This window comes from Mytilus trossulus, chromosome 4 (genome assembly GCF_036588685.1).
Source record: "Mytilus trossulus isolate FHL-02 chromosome 4, PNRI_Mtr1.1.1.hap1, whole genome shotgun sequence".
Taxonomy (NCBI): Eukaryota; Metazoa; Mollusca; class Bivalvia; order Mytilida; family Mytilidae; genus Mytilus; species Mytilus trossulus.
In genome coordinates, this window is record NC_086376.1 from 76,184,300 (window position 1) to 76,207,752 (window position 23,453).

Below are 23,453 nucleotides of genomic sequence, written 5' to 3' on the forward strand. Positions count from 1 at the left end.
GCATGCAACTTGAGCTAAGGTGTACAGAAAGTGATAATTTAAGCTAACCAGTTGTGTCTACGAAAAAAGTTTCGAATTTCCTCCTTCAAAAAAGTATTAGACTACCATTTGCATGTTTTACTGTCAGTGCAATAATTAGTACCAAAAAAAAACGGATTGTGAGTAACATCTTAACTTTTATTTGATATTTCATACAGAAATAGATCATTAATCACCAAAAAATTGGATCAATTTAATAATGATAATACGATCAGTGCGAACTTACTATAGCTTTGTCATATTTGTTTAAACATTAATCTTGATCATATTTAAAAATAAAATGGGGTGATATTACTTTGCCCTTTTGATAAGTTCTCAAATAAGATGATTCATTTACTGAAGAAATTTTATTTTGAATGTTTACAGAAACCCGTTTTACCTAAAAGAATCAGTTTAAGTTCTTTCTTTTATTTGATTTAGATTGTTACTTTATCTAGTGTTTGTATTTTTGTAAAACAAATTCAGTAGCATTGCATACCTACCTATTTATTATTGGCATAGTTGCCACTAAACAGGTAGTCACCAGAAATAAGTTTAATTATAGTTTGGAACGGAAAATACCAATGACTGTACAAGTGTTTCTACGATGCCAAAATACTTGCTACTCTTCTGACCATTCCTTTTGTTTTTGTACATGCTTGCCGAATGTGTCGCTCTCCACTACGTGTTTACCGACATATACCAACGATAAAGGCCCAAATACTTTTCCTCTGCATAACATTTGAGTGTCCAGACCAATTCGTTAGCAATTAGGGTGTGTATCTTTATTATATTATATTGAAAATTTAAAACATTCAAGATAATATATTGGCCGCTATTGTATAATATATTTTGAAGGATGTAAAGTTTTATTTTTGATGAAAACCAACATATACAAAAACAAGTAGGGGCCAGCTGAAGAACGCCTTCGGTGCGGGAATTTCTCGCTACATTGAAGACATAATGGTGACCTTCTGCTGGTTTTTTTCTATGGTCGGGTTGTTGTCTCTTTGACACATTCTCCTTCATAAAAAATAAAATTTGTCTGTACTTAATGCTGTTTGTATTTTAAGTAAGGCAATTGAACTGATATTTATTTTACTACATTACTGTGTGAAGGTTTCGATTGTTTGAGACACATAACATCAACGTTTTTTTATCACATCTTAATCGGGTGAATTTAAGCATACACATTTATTTCTCCAAATAAATTAGAATGTTTGCATCTCATAACTATGTGTTGGGGACAAATTGGAATTCCAGTAACGTAAACAAGCCTACAAACTAGCTATACAACCAGGTTCAATGGTAGTTGTTCTCTTATAATTCGTTTCTATGTATGTTGCATTGCAGTTAGTTTTTTGTTGCACTTCAGTGTTCTGTTGTTTCGTTATTTTCCTCTTAAAGTTGATTTGTTTCCATCGGTTTTAGTTAGTAACCCGGATTTGTTTTCTCTCAATCGATATGACTTTTTAAACAGAGGTATACTACTATTGCCTTTAATTACTGTAGTATAACTTAACTTTCCTTTACTCTCATTAACTACATTTGATGAACTTTTGACATAATGTTTCTATCAATATGGACTATACCAATATATAAGAGACTAAATGGATTATATTCCGAGATTAATAGTTCGCCAGAAGGGGAACAGACCTTATGGTTATTTAAACAAATATGATTTCCTTATATCTAACACGCGCTTCTTGCTTAACCTACAACGGTAACTTATGATCCAAAGTTTGGAGAACAAATCTACGTTCAGTGGACCTTAATATGTTGTTGATCAATTCGTTTCTTTTACATACAATATATGGTTACAAAGTGGACAGTGTTTTCTTGTAATGACAATTCAAACAAATTGTCAAATTAAGTTTCAAAATTTCAAATTGTGATAACCGTTTTTAATACATTGAATAGAAAAAATTAATTGCATGGCGGGGGATGTTTAAAAATTGCAAATTCAAGGACTATGAAAATATAAATTAGCAACGCCATGGCAGAAACAAAAAGAAAGACAAACAACAGTATACTAAACGCAACACACAAAACTTAAGACTGATCAACACGTACTCAACCAAAAGACGGAGTGATCTCAGGAGCTCCGGACGGGTAAGCAGATCCGGTTTAACATGTGGAATTCATTGTGATGTTCGTTTAGACACAGCCGTTGATAAGTCTTATTTGGTATTGCGACAAGATGCTTCATTTCAAGTATCATACTTTTGACCTTTTGAAATAGTACAGAAATGAACCCGTAAAAAAATATTTTATTGACGAGGAATAATTATATACAATAGAATATATTTGCATAGCAGAAAAGGAATATGCATACAATATCAAAATGCAAGACGAACATGATAGTGAAATGAATTAAAGGCAGTGTCAGCACCAAAACAAATAATTGCATGTCTTTAAACTGTTTGTACATCGCATTCTGAATCAGAATCTGAGGACTCGTGATGCTGAAGGGTAAAATCTGCATTGTCATGGTGATACGATGATGATCCTTCACCTTCATCGCCGTCTTCTTCTGATTTGACCCTCTTGAACTTTGTTCGTCGATTCTGAAACCAGACTTTCACCTGAAATTTGAAACGAAAACATTATAACGTTGCTAATTTAACAATTTGTATTAAAGTAACTATGTATTTACCTGTAAATATAAAAGTTATTGTCTAAGATCATCAATTATCCGTTTTAATATAGACGAGTTAATTCAAAGGGTAATTGCGTTGACTTTGTTTTTTTGTCAGGAAATGCTTGCACTTATCCAAGTTTCGATTAAAGAAAGAAAATAGATAGCGGAAAAGAGCAAGCTGTCCAGAGCTATAAGAAAGCATACTCTATTGTGAGCAAGATAAATTCATATGAGTAAGAGGGAACAATAGTTTAGAGATGTTCAAATCTCACAATTTCCCCCATAACATACAATCAAAGTAACAACAAAACAGAAGCGAATAACAAGAACTCAAGCAAATATCAAAATCAAATATCAAAACCAAATAAAAAAAACAAATAAAAAATTTAAAGGAGTCGAAAGGAGTAGGACCAGGTGCGTTAACAGCGTAAACGTCCCCACCATTCAATTCCTCAACCTGTTAAATTGGAAATCCTGATACACATGTGCCCCCAGTTGTGTTGCTCTTTTAAGTAACACCTCAGTTTAAATGTAGGTCTTTTAGAGGAAAAGTGTATGGGAAAGTGGTTACGACAATTGGTGGAACATATCCGTCGTCGTCTTTGAAACAAATATTCCATAACGGTTAAACAGCTTGTGATGGCGACCGTAAAATTTGGGATTATTTCAACTTCACAAACTTTGCACAATTGAACTCTTGGATTAATAGCTTCCTCCTTGTGAGCAGCAATTTTCTATCTCTGAAATCGTATTAAAAAATACAAGCTCTGGAGTATCGTATCAACTAAGATATATACACTCCACTTCAGACGCTGCATTTAGTAATCAACCAACTATCATTGTCAATTTCTAAATGTTAGTCAAGAGGTAAATAAATGTAGATTTAAAAAGTAAAATCACAAAAAATACTGAACTCTGAAGAAAACTCTAAACGGAAATGATTTAATCAATTGACAAAATCAAAAACTCAAACACATCAAGCGAATTGATAACAACTGTCGTATTTCTGACTTGGTACATGTACTTAACTGTATCTGGTTTATCCTTTATTTGAATTTCAATTTGATAGATACATTCAACACAATCACCAAAATTTGAATTATAAAGTGAGAGAGCATCATCTATAAAGTAGATTTTTTTATTCTGCCTACGAATCTCCTTTATTCTATGTGTAATTTCCCTTGAACGCCAGAAAAGCTTCAACTAGAAAATGTCACACAAAATAGGAATAGACTTTTTTTTTTTTTGGTAAAATTTTAAACGAGAAGGGCTATATAAGGGTATATGTTTCTCAAATCATCATCCTTCTACAAATTATATATTGTTTAGTGAGACTGTTTTGGTGAACAACATGCGATTTTGTTTATAATATTATCTATTTACTCCAATAAATAATTGTAGACCGTTTTGCTATTCCTATTGACTATAGTTGCTCTGTAAGACTGAAAAAAAACACCATTTTATTATTTATAAGCGACGACTGGTAGCTGATTATGACAAATATAAAACTCTCATAAAGGCTACACTACTGATAGCAAAATTGAAGTCAGATTGATTATTATGAAGCATTTACAGGTCAAAGTCCTGCTCATGTCAGTTTTAATCGGGGGTAATCTGTCTGGTCAGTGTCTTCTGTCCTCTATTAAATACCTGCACCCATAATTCATGTTCAGTTGTCGCTCAATGTAGCCAATTTCCATACCAAGAGCAATGTATATGGTAATTAAACATAATAGAGTCACTAGAATAAGTGTTACTAATTTTTATTGTAGTTCTGTGTCTGGGTGCATTGGAAGGATGGCATTAGTTAAACTGTGTACGGTTTAGCCGTCATGCTTACAATTTCAAATTAGTATTCCGAAACAGGTAAACTGTTTAATGGAGTTTTTATTGCGGTAATTCAATCATAATCCGCGGCAATGGGAGTACATTAAAATGTCACTTAGTTCTCGGTACCAAACCCAGGACTTCATACCGATGATGTAGGGAGAGTTTTGAGGGATAAAAAGAGAACTTTTCAAACTGAAAAAACTAACGAAACTAAACTAAATTAATTAAACCTATCAAAATCATGTGTATATTTGTGGTTTCAGTAAGAAGTGTGGCAGCAACATTATTTGGTGGCAACTATTACATTTTAAAGAGATAAAAGTACCCTTGAGAGCCTTCTGTAATTTGAAATTAAATGGATTATACCTAATTTGAAATATGATTTGTGTCACAGTATTGTAAAGGGTGGAAAATAATTTTGGCACCCTATGAGATGCTTTATAATTCCCCGTTCGAGACCTGCTATGCTGACTTTATCATTCTTCCAAAGCTGGATTCCTATAGAGTAAATGATTACACAGTGACCCCTTGGTGATTAGTTTCATTCATATATACTTATTTTGCATTATGAAAAGTACATTTTGACACCTGTCTTTTATAAGAAATAATAAAGATTAAATTATTTGATCAAATCATAACTACTTATCATATATTTAATAACCTTTATGCGTGCTAAATACACGATATTATACAAATTAATGTTCACACTAGGAATTTTAGGCATTTATTCACCTCAAATTTATCATTTTTTGGTATCCTGTGGCATCATAATTATGTGATTTTGCATAATTTGGGATCTTATGATAATATGTTTAAAGAAAACATTCTCACTACGTATGAAAATATATCAAACCCAAAGCAGGGGTCCAATGAATGATAAATAATAGCCATCATACAAATAAAGCAATCATTTCAGTTGAAGAAGTCAGCATTGATAAAGTAGAATAACAGAGACCTGTGCTTCTCGGGCTAAAAATATAGCACCAGAACTTGATGGAATTAGATTTAAAGAATTACAAAATCCATCCAAGTATTGAAAACAACATTTTAAAGAATAAAATAGTTTATTTAAATCTTAATTCACTCATTTTTTTTTAAATGTAATTTGTACCTTTTGTTTCTTTTTTTTTTAAATAGAAACAAGTTATTTTGCCTGAAAATATTAATTAAATTCTTGTTTTTTCAATCGGAATTGATTTTTTTTTTCACAATCGATTTATGAATTTCGAACAGCGGTATACTACTGATGCTTTTATTTAATATTGATGCTTTAATTCAAGATATGCTAATGACAGACAATATTATTGAATACTGTCATACAAGTGAGAGGTTGAGTAAGTTGTAAAGCCAAGTTTAATCCAATATTTTCTACATGAGAAAATGACTGTATCAAGTCAGGAGTATGTCAGTTGTTAACCCTGTCTGCGCTCATTGCCTATGTAAAATTTAAAATTGTTTATAATCCAGGTACTTTTGATAACTATTGTATGCACATTGAACGACAAATTTATGTGACGTATATAATTTTTCTGACGTCAGACACTCAAATCAATCCATGTGTTCGTAGATAGTAGATGTTGTTGTGTCCTGTTATATTGTTTTACGATGATGACTGATGTTCCCATATTTTGACTATTTTATTGATTGTGACTGTTTATTTAACGCATCATGTAAATGTAACGGAATTTGATGAGACTGTTATTAAAGTGAGAGGGTTAGCGCTATAGAACCAGGTTTAATCCACCATTTTCTACATTTGAAAATGCCTGTACCAAGTCAGGAATATGACAGTTCTTCTCCATTCGTTTTTGATGCGTTTTGTTTTTTGATTTTGCCATGTGATTATGGACTTTCCAAATTGATTTTCCTCTGAGTTCAGTATTTTTGTGATTTTACTTGTTATCCATTGGTTTAATGTGAATGAGATTTTGATTTTGGCATTTGATTAGGGATTTTTCGTTTTGAACTTTCTTCGGAGTTCAGTATTATTGTGATTTTACTTTTATTGTTCAAACAATGCAGTGCATATATACCCTCTAAACAATATACAAAAATATCATTTTAAGTTACATGTATGAAATATTTACATGTCACATATGACACAAATATATTAATTAGTTCTTTTTGCCATTGTATCTTTTGAAATGTGTAATAAAGACAGGATTCTTATCATAAAATCAATCTGACATAATACCGAAAAAGCATTTCAGTGTGATACAAGACGAACATGTTCCAATTCCTAATACCATAATTAAAGTAGGCAAAAACAATGCTGTCGTCAATCCCGTAACGAACCTTCGTATACTAGTTGACAAACTGCATGACAGGAAGTCGGCGTGTTACATTGTTCTCCGCCTTCATATACTTTTGTCCCCATTATAGAACTGACAAAAGATTTGTCATATACGAACCCTATATTTTACAGTAGGAAGGAAAAATACATTTGAACTTTACAATTCAATTAGCACGTAATGAGCATGTTATTTTATGAACGCCATTGTTTTGTGAAATTGTAATCTAGAAAAATAATCTTTCTAGTCCGAGATCAACTATGCTATGAACCATAATGAAGTTTGTATTGACAAGAATCAATTCATTTGTTCCGGCCGACGATTTTCTTAACACGAAATATTGTTATCTATGTAAAGTTATCAGTACATCACAGGCGGGGAGTGAGGTCTAAAATTTAATTACCGGCTTATTTTCCGTTTAAGATAAACTGTTGCATGCTTAGATGAGTACCAATTGAATTAAATTAGAAATTGAGAAGCCAATGTTTTGTATAGCACAAGAAACAATTACCTACCACTGAATAATTTACACGAAGTGTATGAATACACTAGTTAGTCTTAATTACCAGTTGATCACAATATTAAATGTCAACATTTTTTCTTAGTTTTTTCTTCTACTTCAAATCTATGACATATCCGGACTACCGAAACCTATTTACAATTTAACTAACATATAATGATTACATTTTCAGACAAAAGACTTTTGTGAACTACATGTATCTATAACTGTCATAATGTCTTATAACTTGGCTAACATCACCATACTTGTAGTTAAATAAGCCATCGATTTTTTTTTTAATTTATATTTCATTTTTTTTACACAGAAAATGCAAGAAGAGAAATTATTCTAAAAAAAATACGATTTTATCAATAAGCAAATATTTCAGACATAATGTTCATTGAAGTTTTGGTAGTAATTTTAATGTTTTGATTTATATACACAAAATAATTAACAAACTAAACAAAAATAAACTAGTAAAATCCATTCCAAACGTTTATCTATTCAAATGTGTTTTTTTTATTAGAAGTATTTTACTATAACTTATAAAAAAATCGAGTCTTTTCTAGGAAACTGAAATATGTAAAAAAAGAAAATAATATCATTTTTAACCTGTTGGGACGTTTGTATCGTGGACGTTTTTATGTCTCCCTTTATCCCCATAAATTTTGAGGATTTTTTTGTTCCTTACTTCTATGCCATTTCAGGTATCTGGTGGAGAATGGTCTCATTGGAAATCATAATACCTCATCTTCTTATTTCTATGTAGCTAGTGTTCAATACGTGATGATTTTTTTCTTTTTGGTTTATAGAAAATGCGAACTATTTAATACCGTCATCAAAGCACCACGCTTCTACATTTTCAAAGGAAAATACAGAAATAGGGGTATCATTTCATAACACTTTTTCTGAGACTTTAAATTATGAGAAAATACCACGAATAACAATGTTGATGGAAGATACGGTAACATGATTAAAATGCACATTTTAAAGCATTTAATATCGTTGAACAGTTTGATATCATATTGCCAACTTGTAAGCTCAAATAACACTCTTTGACGTCCATTAGACTGTATTTAGAACGGATTTTAGAAATTACATATATAAAAAAACATCGCATTATCTTAATAAATTGTTCATGGATCGTTCGCTCCGCTTCGCTTTATTAACCAGATGAAGCAGAACTATGCCGACTTCCGGTTTGCTGAGACACACGTGCGAAAATGAGCATTATCTCCAGCATGTAAACGAGACTGAGGATGATACTTATGCACGAGGTTTTGTCTGTTTTTATTGTGTCTAATAAAACAGTTCATCAAGAACACTGAATGTGCATTATAGGAAGAATAAATTGACCCTGCTGCGTGGATAAAACGCGAAACAAACATTTTAAGTCTTTCATTGCTGACAATTAAAAATCATTTATGACAATTAACAATTTCACATTTAAAACATACCGCTGGGTTGTTCATTAAGTTTAAAAGTAGAAATGCATCATTTGTTCTAAAGTAATGCATCATTTTATTAACATTCGCAATCGCCGACCATCTTCATAGACACCTTACAGTTTATCATCAGGTTGTTTTGTTAGTCTATATTGTATTTTTGATATCATGAATTTATTTTTAGTTCTTTACAACTTAGTCTTACTTTCACAGTATAAAGAATCAACTAATCAGTCTGATACCACAAAATACGTATAAATATATACAAATAAATAACTGTTGTTCATATACGGGACGACCCAATTTAATTCTGAGGGAAACTGACAAATTTGTTGATGTCAGAATATTTATTTCAACTTAAAGGTGTTTAGATTTTTTGTTATCACCTAATGGGGACCATCATATCTATTTTCAAAATCCACGAGCCCATCCCCTCAGAATCAAATGGTCGTCACCTTATCCCACAAAAAATGTTATCACATACCTGTGTTTCAGTCAGTCCTAATTTCGATGCTAGGTCTTTTCTTTCTTGACCAACAACGTAATGGTTTTTCTCAAATGCATGTTCAAGCTTCAACAACTGTGAAGGCGAAAACGCTGTTCGGATTCGTTTTGGTTTTCTGTAAGGATGGAAGTAAAATCCTGCATCAGCGTGACCTACAAACAAAACAATTTTGTTGTTATGTTGTAAAATCGTCATGGCTTTTTGTGTTAAATTAAATTAATTGACATAGTCATTAAATTGAGGAAAACAAACTCTATGTAAATTTTATTTTAAAATATGAAAATTTATACAGATAAAATAGAAATTAACACTTTATTATTTGTTTTGAGTCGATAGCGCTTTTCTTAAATTCTATAGTTCCATGATATTGCGGTATATATAGACATAACCATCCGTGATAGAACATCCGTTATTCTTTTTATAACGAGTTTCATTATTAGCACGTGAACATAAAGTTTTACCCATTTCTAACATAATATTTCAATTCTTATTACTAATGATATTATACATAGGCAAAATGATATATAACAGTTATATAGACAGCAATTAACTAATTATCAACGATTCTTTTTTATTACAAAAATGGTTAAATAGTTTCATACAAAGCAGAATATTATGCGAGACATAGGTTGCTTGGTTAGATATTATAATTTATATACAACTACATGTTTCACCAAAATCCAATATTTTGTTTCAATGCCACAGGAAAATACTCAATCTTATATATGTGAAAACAAATAAGATTAGTCATGATTACAAAAATTATTTTCATCAATACCAAAGATAAACCAGTATACAACAACAATATTATTCTAGTTTAGGTTTTAGAATGTCACAGCTTTTTAGTATTTTTTTGCTATTTAATATTGGTACTTTGGACTTGCAACAGTTGCATGGCGTCTTCGTCGAATAACTTTTCAAGAGGCTTTTAATGTTGTTAAGTCAATATTAATACCACATGGGGCTATTTACTTTTTTGATGCAACTTTCCTGATGGCGTTTTCTAGAAAATAACAAATAATACAAACATAAAGAAGATATAACATGCTTGCCAATGAGACAATTCTCTAAAAAGACAAAACTGCGTAGAATTTATCTACTAAAGGTCACCTTCAACCACCTTCAACAATAAGCAAAACTGGTACCAAATAGTCAGCGATTATAGGCCCCGAGATGATAAAATATAGGATAATTAAAACTAGAAAACTAACGGCCAGTTTTGTGTTCGAAGCATTAAATGAAAAACAAATATGATATCTGGAAGCAAACGACAACCACTGAACAAAAGCCTTTTTCTCTGTACCATTAAATTTTAAATTCTGAAATACCAAATTATGCATAATAAGTGCAACAACAAAATTGACTAATTCGATACTTCTTTATGAATTTTGAACACAAAGACAGTCACAAGTACTTAAAAAAAAGAAACTTGGGCATTGGGGTTTTCAAGTCAGGTTATCTCCTATTGGATTTCTACTTTCATTAATAATGGAATTATTAAGTAGTTTTAAAACAACAGCATATCATATCCATAAAGTGCACATTTCTTTGTGAAGGCTCAGTTCTAATAAAGAATAAAACATGTTTACTTATCTATAATGTAAGCATGTTTACAAGTATTTATATAAACCTAAGATGAATTAAACCAATTATAACTCATGTTAAGGATGAGCGAAATTACTCATATTTGTCATCTCAATAAAAACCCAGAAAGGTCTTAACACAGATTCATTATTTTTGACCTTCGACATAATTAAGATCCTCTTACCGCCTATAATACAAAATGAAGGCGTTTATAGACCAACAAAGGTTACCAAGATGTATAGAAAATAATGAACAAGGGAACAAAGAACCATTGGTTCCATTTTAAATTATGTTATTTGAAATTCATATGCCATATCCAAACCAATATTTGTTATGAAAAAGTATTTTACAATATTATACAATAATTGGATCATAGCGTCTTTTCATCTTTTTATTTTGTTAAATGGTTCTGATAAACGCAAAGCACAGAACAAACATACATTAACAAATAGACAGGTCTAAAGGTTTCACATTTTCCTTTCTAAGAGAGGTTATTAAGGAAACTGAACACCTAAAAACTTCCCTTTTCAGTTCTTATTTTAATGAATGGGGACGTTTCAATTGAACTATTTGGTAAATACTATCCTACAAATTTGGTACCGTTCAAATGAGGTTGTGTGTGGAACCATATGAAGAATTACTCATATCTAATTGTCCACTTCAATTAAGAATAAGTACTTCATTTTATGAGTTGAATAATTCAATTTCCTTCGTAACAGTCTGAACCTGGTACCATCGGTTTGTGCTTTCAATAGGAATACCACCAAAGTATCAAGTTGTTTCTTCACAACTCGAAGGTTTAGAGTACTTAGCCATAATTTGATAGGCTGATTAAGTATTTTCATTTAATATCAAAAGATAAAATCCTTGTAATTCGAGGACTAGGAATGCTCCGTGGGAAAAGGTCCAGTAATATGTCAATTTCAATACCACGTGGTCGTTAAAGTGCACAATTAGGTCGTCTTGTTGCACATTTTTTTACAAACTATAGTGTCAAGTTGCACCAGTAATTACAAACATTAGATTATTAAATTACATAATTTGCATTCACCAACAAACTAATTAAGGCGTCTACTGGAAAAACCTTTGCCTCAACCGGAGACAAAATATGGAACAGTGTGAACATTGTTCGTTTTCCTTGACACTGATTACATGTTAATATTTCTTATAATCAATGCTGAAACAAATATAATGATTCCAAAATTACTTTTTTCATTGATTGTTAAATGGGCGGAGAAGGTCCATATCTATAGTCTAATATTTCATTTTCCTGGCTCCTTTAAATGAACAAGAACTAGGACATTATGCTTTAATATCATTTCCAATTAGTCTTAAACTTTGTTTTACTGCATCTCCTTAGCAATTTCTGAAACAAAACATAACACAGTCCTTCTTCCCATTGACAATAAGTTAAGGTATGACCAATATGTTAAAACTGCATGGAGAAAACTATAAGCAACAATATTTTCGACTTCTAAGTCAAAGCTTCATGATGCAAGACCTGTTCAAGAGTTGATGCCTTTATGAACTGAATATGCGGTATAAACTTTGATAATTGTTGAAGGCCGTACGGGTACCTATAGTTGTTAATTTCGTTGGCATTTGGTCTCTTGTGAAGAGTTGTCTTCTTGAAAATCATGCACCATCTTCTTTTTTTTTTTTACATTAATTGTAAAGTTTGAAGCATTCGTAAATGAGACATACTATAAATAAACATCACAAATGTATGCTAACGTTGATAGTTTAATGTAAAAACTGTCCATGAAAGGACACTCATCCAAGTTTGCCGAAAATTTATGGACACAAAGTTATAAAACAGCGTAGAACAAAAAATTGAGGTAAAAAAAGAGATGAGTAGCTAGAGCCAACATACTAATTTGAGTCTGTCACGTGACAAAGTGCCTGCCTCAAGTGAAAAGGAGATGATAATTGTTGAGTACGCAACCATCCTAGTTTGACTCTGTCACGTGACAAAATACCTGTCTGAAATAAAAAAAAAAAAAAAAAGAAAAAAGGAGATGGTGTTTAGTATGCCCACATACTAGTTTGACTCTCTCACGTGACAAAAGAGGGCCAAAGATACCAGAGAGACAGTCAAACTTATAAATAGAAAAAAAAACTGACAACACCATGGCTAAAAAATAAAAAGACAAACAGGCAGACTAACGGGAAGGATTGTGCCTGATGTTCATATGATGAAATCATAATCTTTCAGTCAGTTTAATTGAAGTCTGGAGCTGGCATGTCAGTTAACTGCTAGTAGTCTGTTGTTATTTATGTATTATTGTCATTTTGTTTATTTTCTTTGGTTACATCTTCTGACATCAGACTCGGACTTCTCTTGAACTGAATTTTAATATGCGTATTGTTATGCGTTTACTTTTCTACATTGGTTAGAGGTATAGGGGGAGGGTTGAGATTTTACAAACATGTTTAACCCCGCCGCATTTTTGCGCCTGTCCCAAGTCAGGAGCCTCTGGCCTTTGTTAGTCTTGTCTTAATTTAATTTTAGTTTCTTGTGTACAATTTGGAAATTAGTATGGCGTTCATTATCACTGAACTAGTATATATTTGTTTAGGGGCCAGCTGAAGGACGCCTCCGGGTGCGGGAATTTCTCGCTACATTGAAGACCTGTTGGTGACCTTCTGCTGTTGCTTTTTTATTTGGTCGGGTTGTTGTCTCTTTGACACATTCCCTATTTCCATTCTCAATTTTAAATGTTATAAAATAGAAATGCTTTATAACTGATAGGTATAAGATCATTAAATTTTACCAAATTTTTCATGGAACTCATGGTTGAACTATATATTAAAGTCACCCAAAAAAAAAAAAAATAGCTACCAATCTTTTGCATGACTCTATTTGTTTCACTGGCATGTATTTTGGATTGTTTTTATGACAATCTGGAACTTTTAAATACAATTATTGGAAGTAACGACTGAACTTTAGATTGTCCAATCCTGGTACCATGTTTGACATGCCTTGTTCTCTTGTGTTATGTCTTGTCTTTATTTTAATAATGTGTGTGTTGAATAAACAAAATAAAGCCGTTGGATATTTCGAAGTTTTCTTGAATGTTGTAATTTATTTAAGAAATAATTCATTTGTGTCATAATCTATGCTCATTTTAACATGGGTAGGCATTATATTTGTCGATATTTACACTGAGCGTTAGCGAGGTGTAAAATGTGGTCAAATATAATGCCTACCCATGTTAAAATGAGCATAGAGCATGACACGAATGAATTATTTCGATTCTAATAGAACAAATACAGTAATTTAAAGGTCGGAAGCGTACGAAAATACTGTAAAAATGTTTGGCTTTTACTGTTTCCTCCCCGAGGAGTTTGTGCATTACATTTCATATTTGATAAGTTTAAAAACTATGAGCAGGGTAAATATATGTTGTTTTATAAAATTATATAATAAAAATTTATGCTAGCTGCTTAAATGTATGCATTTTAAAGGATAGCGATGAAAATAACGTTAATATACACAGTAAGTTTAAGAATATTAGAATGTTAGATTACTGTTGGATTATTTATAGATAAAGGAAAAATCCTTGTTTGTTTTGTTGCTGTTTTCATTCGCTAAACTTCAAATTGATTTATTCACTTTTGTTTCCTTCGATGATGACAGTTTCGCCAATCAAAAATGTATTTCGACATGACAAATACTTGCAGATGAATAAAAGCTGAAATGGTTACCACGTGCTAATCAGTAATTTGGATATAATCATGATTTGTTTTGAAGGAATTGTTTTTATGAAAACATATTATACTGGACACATTCCCCATTTCCATTCTCAATTTTATATGCATGGTGCATTGTTAAATAACTTAAAATAAAAAAAAGAAGATGTGGTATGATTACTAATGAGAAAACTCTCCGCAAGAGACCAAATAACACAGAAATTTACAGTTAAGAGTCACCGTATGACCTTCAACAATGAGCAAAGCCCATGCCACATATACAGCTATAAAAAGTCCCGAAATCTCCAATGTAAAACAAGTCAAACGAGAAAACTAACGGCATAATTAAAATGTACAAAAACTGAACCGAAAAACAAATATGTAGCACAGAAACGACAACCCCTGAATTACAGGCTCATGACATGGGACAGGCACCTACATACAGAAACTTTTTTTTTTTTAATGTATTATGAAAAAAAAAATCTTTCCTTCTTTTCTTGCGATTACAATTGGATATGATCGTTTCTCTAATTCTATGGAAATTTATCCCTTTTCGAACCCATTGTATAAAAAAAATTAATCAACGTGTGGTTGCTGGTGATCTCAGAAGATCATTGGATGATTTTGAGGGTCATGACCTTTTTGGCTGACTGAATGAACCAAAATATGATAACAGGTGTTAATGAAATTGACAACTTCGTGCAATGTAAAAGGCACTCGAGGGGGATTTTCGGTTAACAAAAAAAGGAAATGTATTGTTTAATCATTAGAGAAACAGATTCTTACATAGTTACTCGTGGATTATCGGATTTATCCAATCTCGATAGTTAAATTATAAATTTTAAAGTACTCGCCGAGGCGGCTCGAACTTTAAAATTGATAATTTAACTATCTCGATTGGATAAATCCGATAATCCACTGGTATCAATGTAAGAATCTATATGTGTATATTTATTTGACGTTCAGTGATAACTTATTGATGAGGTTTGTCGGTGTACATAACGTCGTTGTCGAAATTGAATAAAATAATTAAAGACTTTAAAAAGCATTATTATTGAAAATAACTAAGAATCGTTTGAAGATCTTTGAAACTATAAAAAAAAAAGTTTTTTTATTATTGTTTTCACGTGCTTTTATTTTATTTTATTTTAACTAATTTTTTTTATATATAATACAACTTTCTAAGTCTTGGTATAAAGATGAATGTCACAAATGCTCGACACAGAGAGACTTTATCCCATGGTTGTTCTATTGCGCCACTAATGATTTAGCATTATAATTTCTTTTTTATAGTCTTATTTGAGCATTTTGCGGAATCGAATTTCCTGTTTAAAGGTTGCGTGTTTCTTGAAAATTGTGTTAGTACCTTCTTAACATTAGAATTTCGATATTGTTTTTTAACTCTAGATTTAGTAAAAATATAGCTGTGTTACCAAAAAAAATATTGGTGTTTTAAAAATGAAAAAAAAATATCATCCACCTTTATTATATATAAAAAAACAATTTTCAAACTTTATGAAAGGGTTTCCCTTACGATGTATGCCCCTTTCAGTCTTGGTTTAACGGTTGGATTGTAAAAGTCTAGGGATGACCAGTCAACCCTTCCAATCAACGCTGATGTGAAATGTACACCTTATGCACATGCAAAAAATATATTATAAGAAGGATTGCTGTATAGTAACTGTTGTCTGCTGCTTTTGGAGCTACATAAATAGTTTCATTCACATTCAGATCAAAAAGTAACAATTTTTAGAACTTGAAGTGTTTGAACCGGGAGAAAGGACAGATAATTTTGAATGTTTTTGATAACAATGTAACTTGGAAGTACCTATAGAGAAATGTTGTTTTAGATTTTTAATTAAAGTGCAAGGAGTATGCATTTGTCTGATATTGATATTTGACCTGCATTCAGTATAATTCCTTAGTTTAAAAAAGAATCTTAAAGTCTTCAAAGCCAATTTCAATACAACCAAACTAAAAAGCAGATAGCTAAATTTTAAAGCTCAAAATTACATGGTGCAAGGTATGTGACAAGTACAGGAACCTTTAGTTGGATGAAAAACATCAATTACAAAAATACATAATGACTTATTAAGAGAAGCACCATATTCAATGAAAATTTGCATTTTTAGAGATCGTGAAGACATGTAATACTAGTAACAATCATATGAGAAAATAGTATAAAAAAGACGGTCATGTTTCTGATAACCATTACGCAAAGTACTGCGGAAGACTGACACCACGTTATTTTGCAATGTAAGAAATATTTTTTAAGCCGTGATTTTTTATTATAAGCAAAAAGAGCAAAATTAATAAACCGTACTTTTGTTTCAAAAGAAGTCTATGGTTTCGTGTATTTCAAATTGATGTAAATTTGGTCCTATCCAAACAATCGCTTATGGACTATAGTTTCAAATAATTAGTAAAGCAATAAAATAGTTGTCTTTTTTTTAATACCAAATGTCTATGCTAATCTATAAATTATTGTTCGGAGTATAAATGTACTCGTTTTTTTCAGTAGTAAGAATGTTCAAATGATATTCAGCTACAGCAATTAATATATCATATATTTATTCAAGAAACTACTTTATAAGGCTATATATCAAGATTAGTTTTAACACAGTCGAGTCCTTGAATATTTTATTACCATGGATATTAAATTAGGCGCGTGCTGTTTTCATGATGAAAATTTAAATCTTTATGGGTTTCTTAAGAAGGATTAGGACAATGCTTTTCCTATAGACACATGTAAGTTGTTTATCATCGAATATAAAGTTACTACTGAAGTATTTTTCTTTAATTCCAGTTTGTAAAGAAGGATTACATGGTTATTTTCTGTAAACAATTGCTGATGGGTCGCTGACAATGTAAATGTGAAAAGGATTGACATCTGTTACTAATTCTACAGACAGTTAAAGTCATTTGATAAATGGAAGATAAAAAAAATGTATCAAACATATTTGAATGCGCTTATTTGTCATATTTATAATATCACATTCACGATTGAATCTATTGGCTTTTTCTTTTGTATTTTACTGCAACGAAAAAAATCTCCGAAAATTATGGGAGCCAAAATTAAAATTTTCTAAAAAATGGTTAGAAGTAAGACTCGTCTACATAGCCCGTTATATGCACATTCTTAAAAAGATTTTGTAAATCCTACTTCTAATAAAGAGAAAGTTGGTAAATCGTTAAGAGACGACAGATGGTCTCCAATGAAAGATAATCGTGCAAACTTAAAAGTATTCATAAACAAATATTAGAAAGTACATATGAATATTACGTTTGCTTAATTTAATGATACAATTACATTTCAATTGTCAGAAATAATGGAGAATAAGGGAGGTAATTCATTTTATGAAAACAATATTTCATATAACATAAATCCAATGCAATCGGGAGAAAACCTATCTACTGTGGAGTTATTATTCTCCAAGTTGGTTAGTACAATTTTAAAACAGTCTGGAATCTACTTTTTCAATTAAGTAAAGGGAGCTTAAACGACATTTTAACTTTAATGAACCTTTTGGCTTAAAAACAATCGGGTGAAAATTACAATGTTCATAATATTTTATGTTGTGCATGTGCCTGTCCCAAGTCTGGAGACTGTCATTCAGTGGTTGTCTTTTGTTGACGATAGCATATATTATTTTTTTTTTCATTGATTGTTTTTTACATTAATCGGGCCGTTAAAGTTTTCTATTTGTTTTCTATTTGTCATTTCAGGGCCTTTTACAGCTGACTATGTAGTATAGGTTTTGCTCATAATTGAAGTCCGTACGATGACTTATTGTTTCTATTATATCAGTTTGGTCTTTGGTGGAGAGTTGTCTTAGTGACCATTATACCACACTTTATTTTTGAATTGATTAATATCTATACCTAAATCTGCTTAAAGCACAATATAGTTGAATTAAGAATTCAGAGATAAAGTATAGCAAAATTATTTAAAAAAAAAAATTATTATCTATAAATGAAAAAAAAACCAATGTTTTTCAAAATCGACTATGTGGTATTTATGGTGTGCTTTTTCATAAACTAATTCCAGACAAACGCATGCAATACTCATGCAGTAAAAACAAAAAGCACTTCTCGAAGACTGAAATTTGATAAATTGAAGTAAAACGTTGATATGACAATAATCATTTGGATGGTATTTTCATGTATTTCTAGAAAAAAGGCACCCTAGGCCAGACTTAAAAATATTTGGTTTTTCTAAACCCTACCCAAAGGTTGAAACAGTAAGAAGGTAGGTGGGCATTTTCTTTATTTTTTTCAACAAATAGAAATGTCTTTTAGTCTCCATGCTTATCACATCAGGACAATAAAAGATTTCGAGTAGGCAGCTATTTTTGGGGTAGGTAAAAAAACATAATCTTTTTTATGACCCTACCATTAGAACTTTTCAATTATTTTTCAGTTTGAGTTTTATTAATAAAGATCATTTTCCCATGTTTACTTGTTCATTACAACTAATTATTTTGTAAAAGACAGAGTATACAATCACTTTAAAAATCTACATTGTTTTTAAAGAGATCAAATTTCTAACTGCACCATTAATGAAATTAACAAAACATATCTTCTTTCTTAAACAACTTGGAAGTTCTTGTTAAAATTCTAAGTTAGCTCATAAAACAATCGAATCGTGTCCTATAATTGCTGTTTGTGGAATATAAAATAATGCGATGGTATGATATCTTGCACCTAACTTGACGTAATTGAATTTATGGAATTTTAGAAGCGTCTTAATTGTGTGTAAATTGCCACCCAAGCTGCGTAAAATAACCATATTATGTTTTCGAATGTCTAATTTGTAACAAAACTATTATATTCAAATTATTGGACAGTTTGTTTACCAGCAAAAATAAAATAACCGGTTAAATGTGTGTACACATGAAAAAATTGCCAACATTTTCATATTTATGAAATATAATAATTGTTTTACGAAGCAATAGACCAACAATGTCTTGTACAAAAAAAATCCACGTGTTTGTTTTTTTTCGTTGTTTGTTTGTCTCTGGGTTTTTTCCGGAGGAGTCGACTGCTGGTGATTGATGTTGTCTGTTGTACTCTGCTTTACTTTTGGTTGGTTTTTGTTATCCCTTATATTGTATTATAAATAACACGAATTCGACAACAAATACACGTAGTGAGAAGAAATAATTCATACTGGCTTAACGCATATTCAAAACCATAACAAAAACTAAATATAAAAGCACATTCAAGGTACATATTATTGAGCAGAATTTTTGGTTCTTTCCCTGGTGTTAAATCTGAATATCTGAACTTTGCTTTTACAATTATAAAAAGCTATTTTAAATTTTAACAAATCAGAGAATAAAGACATATTATAGTTTGGTTTTTTTTTAATTGACACTGGTATGTGTTTTGTTTGTTTTCGTCTTTGTGCTTGAAAAGAAAAACTTAGTAGAACTACCTTTCACCTTAAAGATTATATAAAACATTTAAAACATGTATTTGTCAGGAAGAATAAAACTTTTTTAATGCCAAGTTCAAAATAAGTCGTATTATTTTAAAAATAACAAATCCTTTGCTGCAATTATTTTACATTATAATATTTATTTATTCATTTGCATAATTTTACGTTGTAATAGTTTAGCTCCTGCTCTTATTTAAGCATCATTAACAAATCCTTAAAGCTGACGCGTGTTTTCTTCAAGAAACCTTAAGTACTCCAATAAAGATACTCGACGGGACTTGTTCTTATTGCGGAAAGACACTGAAATAAGATTGTTCAACAATTATTGGAATATCGATTGCACTACATGATAAAACATCAGCAACATTTCTTATGTAAACAAGCTTAAATCATCTATCGATCTCTGCCTACAATAAGTATGCTTGTACTTATAATATATACATATTTCATTTATTTGGAATCAAATTTAACTTATTTTTTTATGAAAAAGTGTGTGGCGAAATAATCAACAAAATCAACGAAATGCTTTTACTCTCAAGAATGGATATTCCGAATTTATGCAAAATTTTAATATTTTAAATAATATAAACACAAGATGTTATATGACGATAACCATTTGAAACTATAAACTATAAAACAATAACCTAGGAAAAAAATAATTAAACAGAATATGCAATACACAAAAATCACGATAGCAAGACACGATAATGGTTTGACTATCATTATTAAGAACCTATTAATATTCTGAGATTTATATATTATTATTTTGAAATTCTGAAAAGCTGCGTTTGTTGTTATATACAGCAGATTAAAATCATGACAATTTAATGACTTAAAATTATTTTGAATTACATTCAGCACGAGCAAGACATTTTATTCACATTGGAAATAGAAAACGTTTGAGATTTCAGTCGCGTGGTATATCCTCAGCAAGCGAATAAAAAAATGGATGTCTTTTGGTATTTATCAAAAACCCTTTAATCAGAAAAAAATGCAAATATGGTTAAAAACTTATACTTTTCAGTACAGTAATTGGTCAGTAAAAAGTTGAACAGTTATTTATTCCCGCGTGTTTCAATTATTTTCTTTTCTTTTTTTATAAAAAATCTTTAAATAAAATATTCTGCTTGTGTTATGAACTTCATCGTCTGTACAAATATACAAGGAAAAGGTCGAATATTTATGATTTATTGGTAATAAATTGCCTTTGATACGAGTCAAGACCAGCCCCAACACACGAAATACAAATTATTCTTTCACAAAATTTTACGGGCAATTACTTTTCTTAAATATGGAACGTTTACCAAACCCTGGTACAAAAGTATGAATAAATCACGTTTTTACAAATTGAACGAAGATAAAGTTACATCAAACTAAGTCTGTTTAAAGACAACGAAGACAGGGAACAAATAGAAAGATAAGTATTTATAAATATATTAATTTCTTCTGTTCTTTTTAAAAAAATCATTTGCTTGCTGCAAATTTTATTTTATAAATTGATCATAAATTACAAAAAGAATGTAATTTCACTGGCCCTTTTTAAAAACTTTGTTGATACTAAAATCTATTTCTCAAAAAATAAACATAAACAAAACTAACTTGATACTTAGTATTTTGAATTTTAGACTCATCCATGCAAAGCTCTATATTTCAAACTGAATTCGTTTAAGAAAAAGGGTCAGCATAAATATATAAATATATAACTTTAAAATTTAATTATCAAATTATTTTCACAGCTATATATTTGGAAATATTTTTCATAACTAATTTCTGTTTTTTATTCTGAAAAGAATCAGCTTATGTCAATGATAATTCATCAAATAAATAACAAACTTACCAAACGGAAGTCCAAAGAGGCCATTAGTGTTTCTCGACATTAGCCATGGGTACAAGTTCATTGGATCTCGATGAGGTTGTAAAAAGTTAGGATAAGTAGAATGTAACGGAACAGTAACTGGTGCTGGAATACCTCTAGAGAACGATGCCACCGACGGCAGTGATCCATTATGAAAAGCCCAAGCCGCTGATCTCTGAAAGTTGAGTAAATCTGTATGATTCGTTTGTTGTGCGACTTGGTCCGCCAGAAGTAGATTTCTAACGTGTGGAGGCAGTGCTGGATGTAATGGTGGAATTCTGCTTGGAATGACTGAGGTAGATTGTTCAGACTCACACTGGCTACTTGATGGAGAACAAGATTCTTTGTTATTGTCTGGTCGAATCAAGGAATCAATTGAAAATCCGTTTGAACTTTTACCATTTGAATTTATTGGTTTCATTTTTACCAATTATTGTCTGACTTATTTATAAATTTCACTTTCGCCTGTTAATGTAATAAGATGTTCGAAGTAACTCTGTAAAAGTCTGCATGAACAAATTAATTTATCGCTTTCTCTACAAATTAAATAGGAAAGCCAACATAATAATGAATTTGTTTCTTCATAGTTGCACGTAGTAGGTCGATTGATATTTAGGCGGCACTGATTGGACAATTTATTGCTCTGTCGTCTGCTAGGGTCACTGCCTCTGTCAGAGGGCAGCGCAAATTCAGATACACGGATTTAATTTTATTACCTGTCATTTGTTTCTATTTCATTTGAAGGTAAATAAAGTCTATATGACCGTGTTTGATAATTAAATAAATAAAATTAATATCAATATTTTCAGACATGTTTGACGAAGGCTTATTCAAATAAAACGTTTTAATAAAATAAACTGTTAATTACAGTTTGCGAAACATGTTTATACATTTGAAATAAAAAGTAGATTATAAGAGCATTGGAAATATCATCTCAATTTGTAAATATAAAAAGTAGCAAATAATTTGAATAAAATTTTATTTTATTGCCACTAATTTCATTTATTTTACAATATTTGCTGACAGCAATGTGGTATTGCAAAAGTCCTTTTTTTCTGTTTTTCCATTCATTTATTGAACCTAAATTCTTAATCACCACTCTTTAGACAATCCGTGTTATCTTTAGATTATTGAAATGGTAAAATTATTCTATAAAAAACACAATCAGTAATTTAATCAATATTAGCTAAATACTTTCCAAGGAGTGAGAGGATGGAGTAGCTTTATTATAGTAAATGATGATAAAACAATAAAAACAAAAAAAAAAACAAAAAAAAAAACAAAACAAAAAAACAGATAAAAACAAAAACAAAATAGAAGAAAAAGTCCAAACTAGATACAATAAGAAAATATCCCAACGACAGATAACGCCAGATAATAAATTTGTTGGAATGACTAATAGAATTGAACAAGTGCTATTACCGTAGGTAAAGATTAGGAACAATACCGCCAAATATATCTCCTGGAACAAACGACTTCTAAAGTTTTGATTATCCACACTTATCAACGTTAAATAGGATTTTATCATCCCAAGCCTACAGGGAACGTACGGCACATCAACGCAGTAACAACCATATCGTTTATTAAGTAGAGATCTTCCAAACAAGGGCTCCTTGGGGACCATTTCAATCTCTGACTTTCTAAAACTGTAA

General features: G+C 30.7%; 1 protein-coding gene across 1 annotated transcript; it reads right to left on the reverse strand.

The window, feature by feature from the left end:
- Positions 1-2,296: 2,296 nt before the first annotated feature.
- LOC134714195 (homeobox protein EMX1-like) lies at positions 2,297-22,403 on the reverse strand. The gene is made up of 3 exons (XM_063575439.1): positions 21,784-22,403; positions 9,209-9,381; positions 2,297-2,603 (listed from the first exon to the last, which is right to left on the reverse strand). Exons 1-3 carry the CDS (start codon positions 22,220-22,222, stop codon positions 2,433-2,435), a joined length of 783 nt encoding a protein of 260 aa, XP_063431509.1. The 5' UTR covers positions 22,223-22,403; the 3' UTR covers positions 2,297-2,432.
- Positions 22,404-23,453: the final 1,050 nt, after the last annotated feature.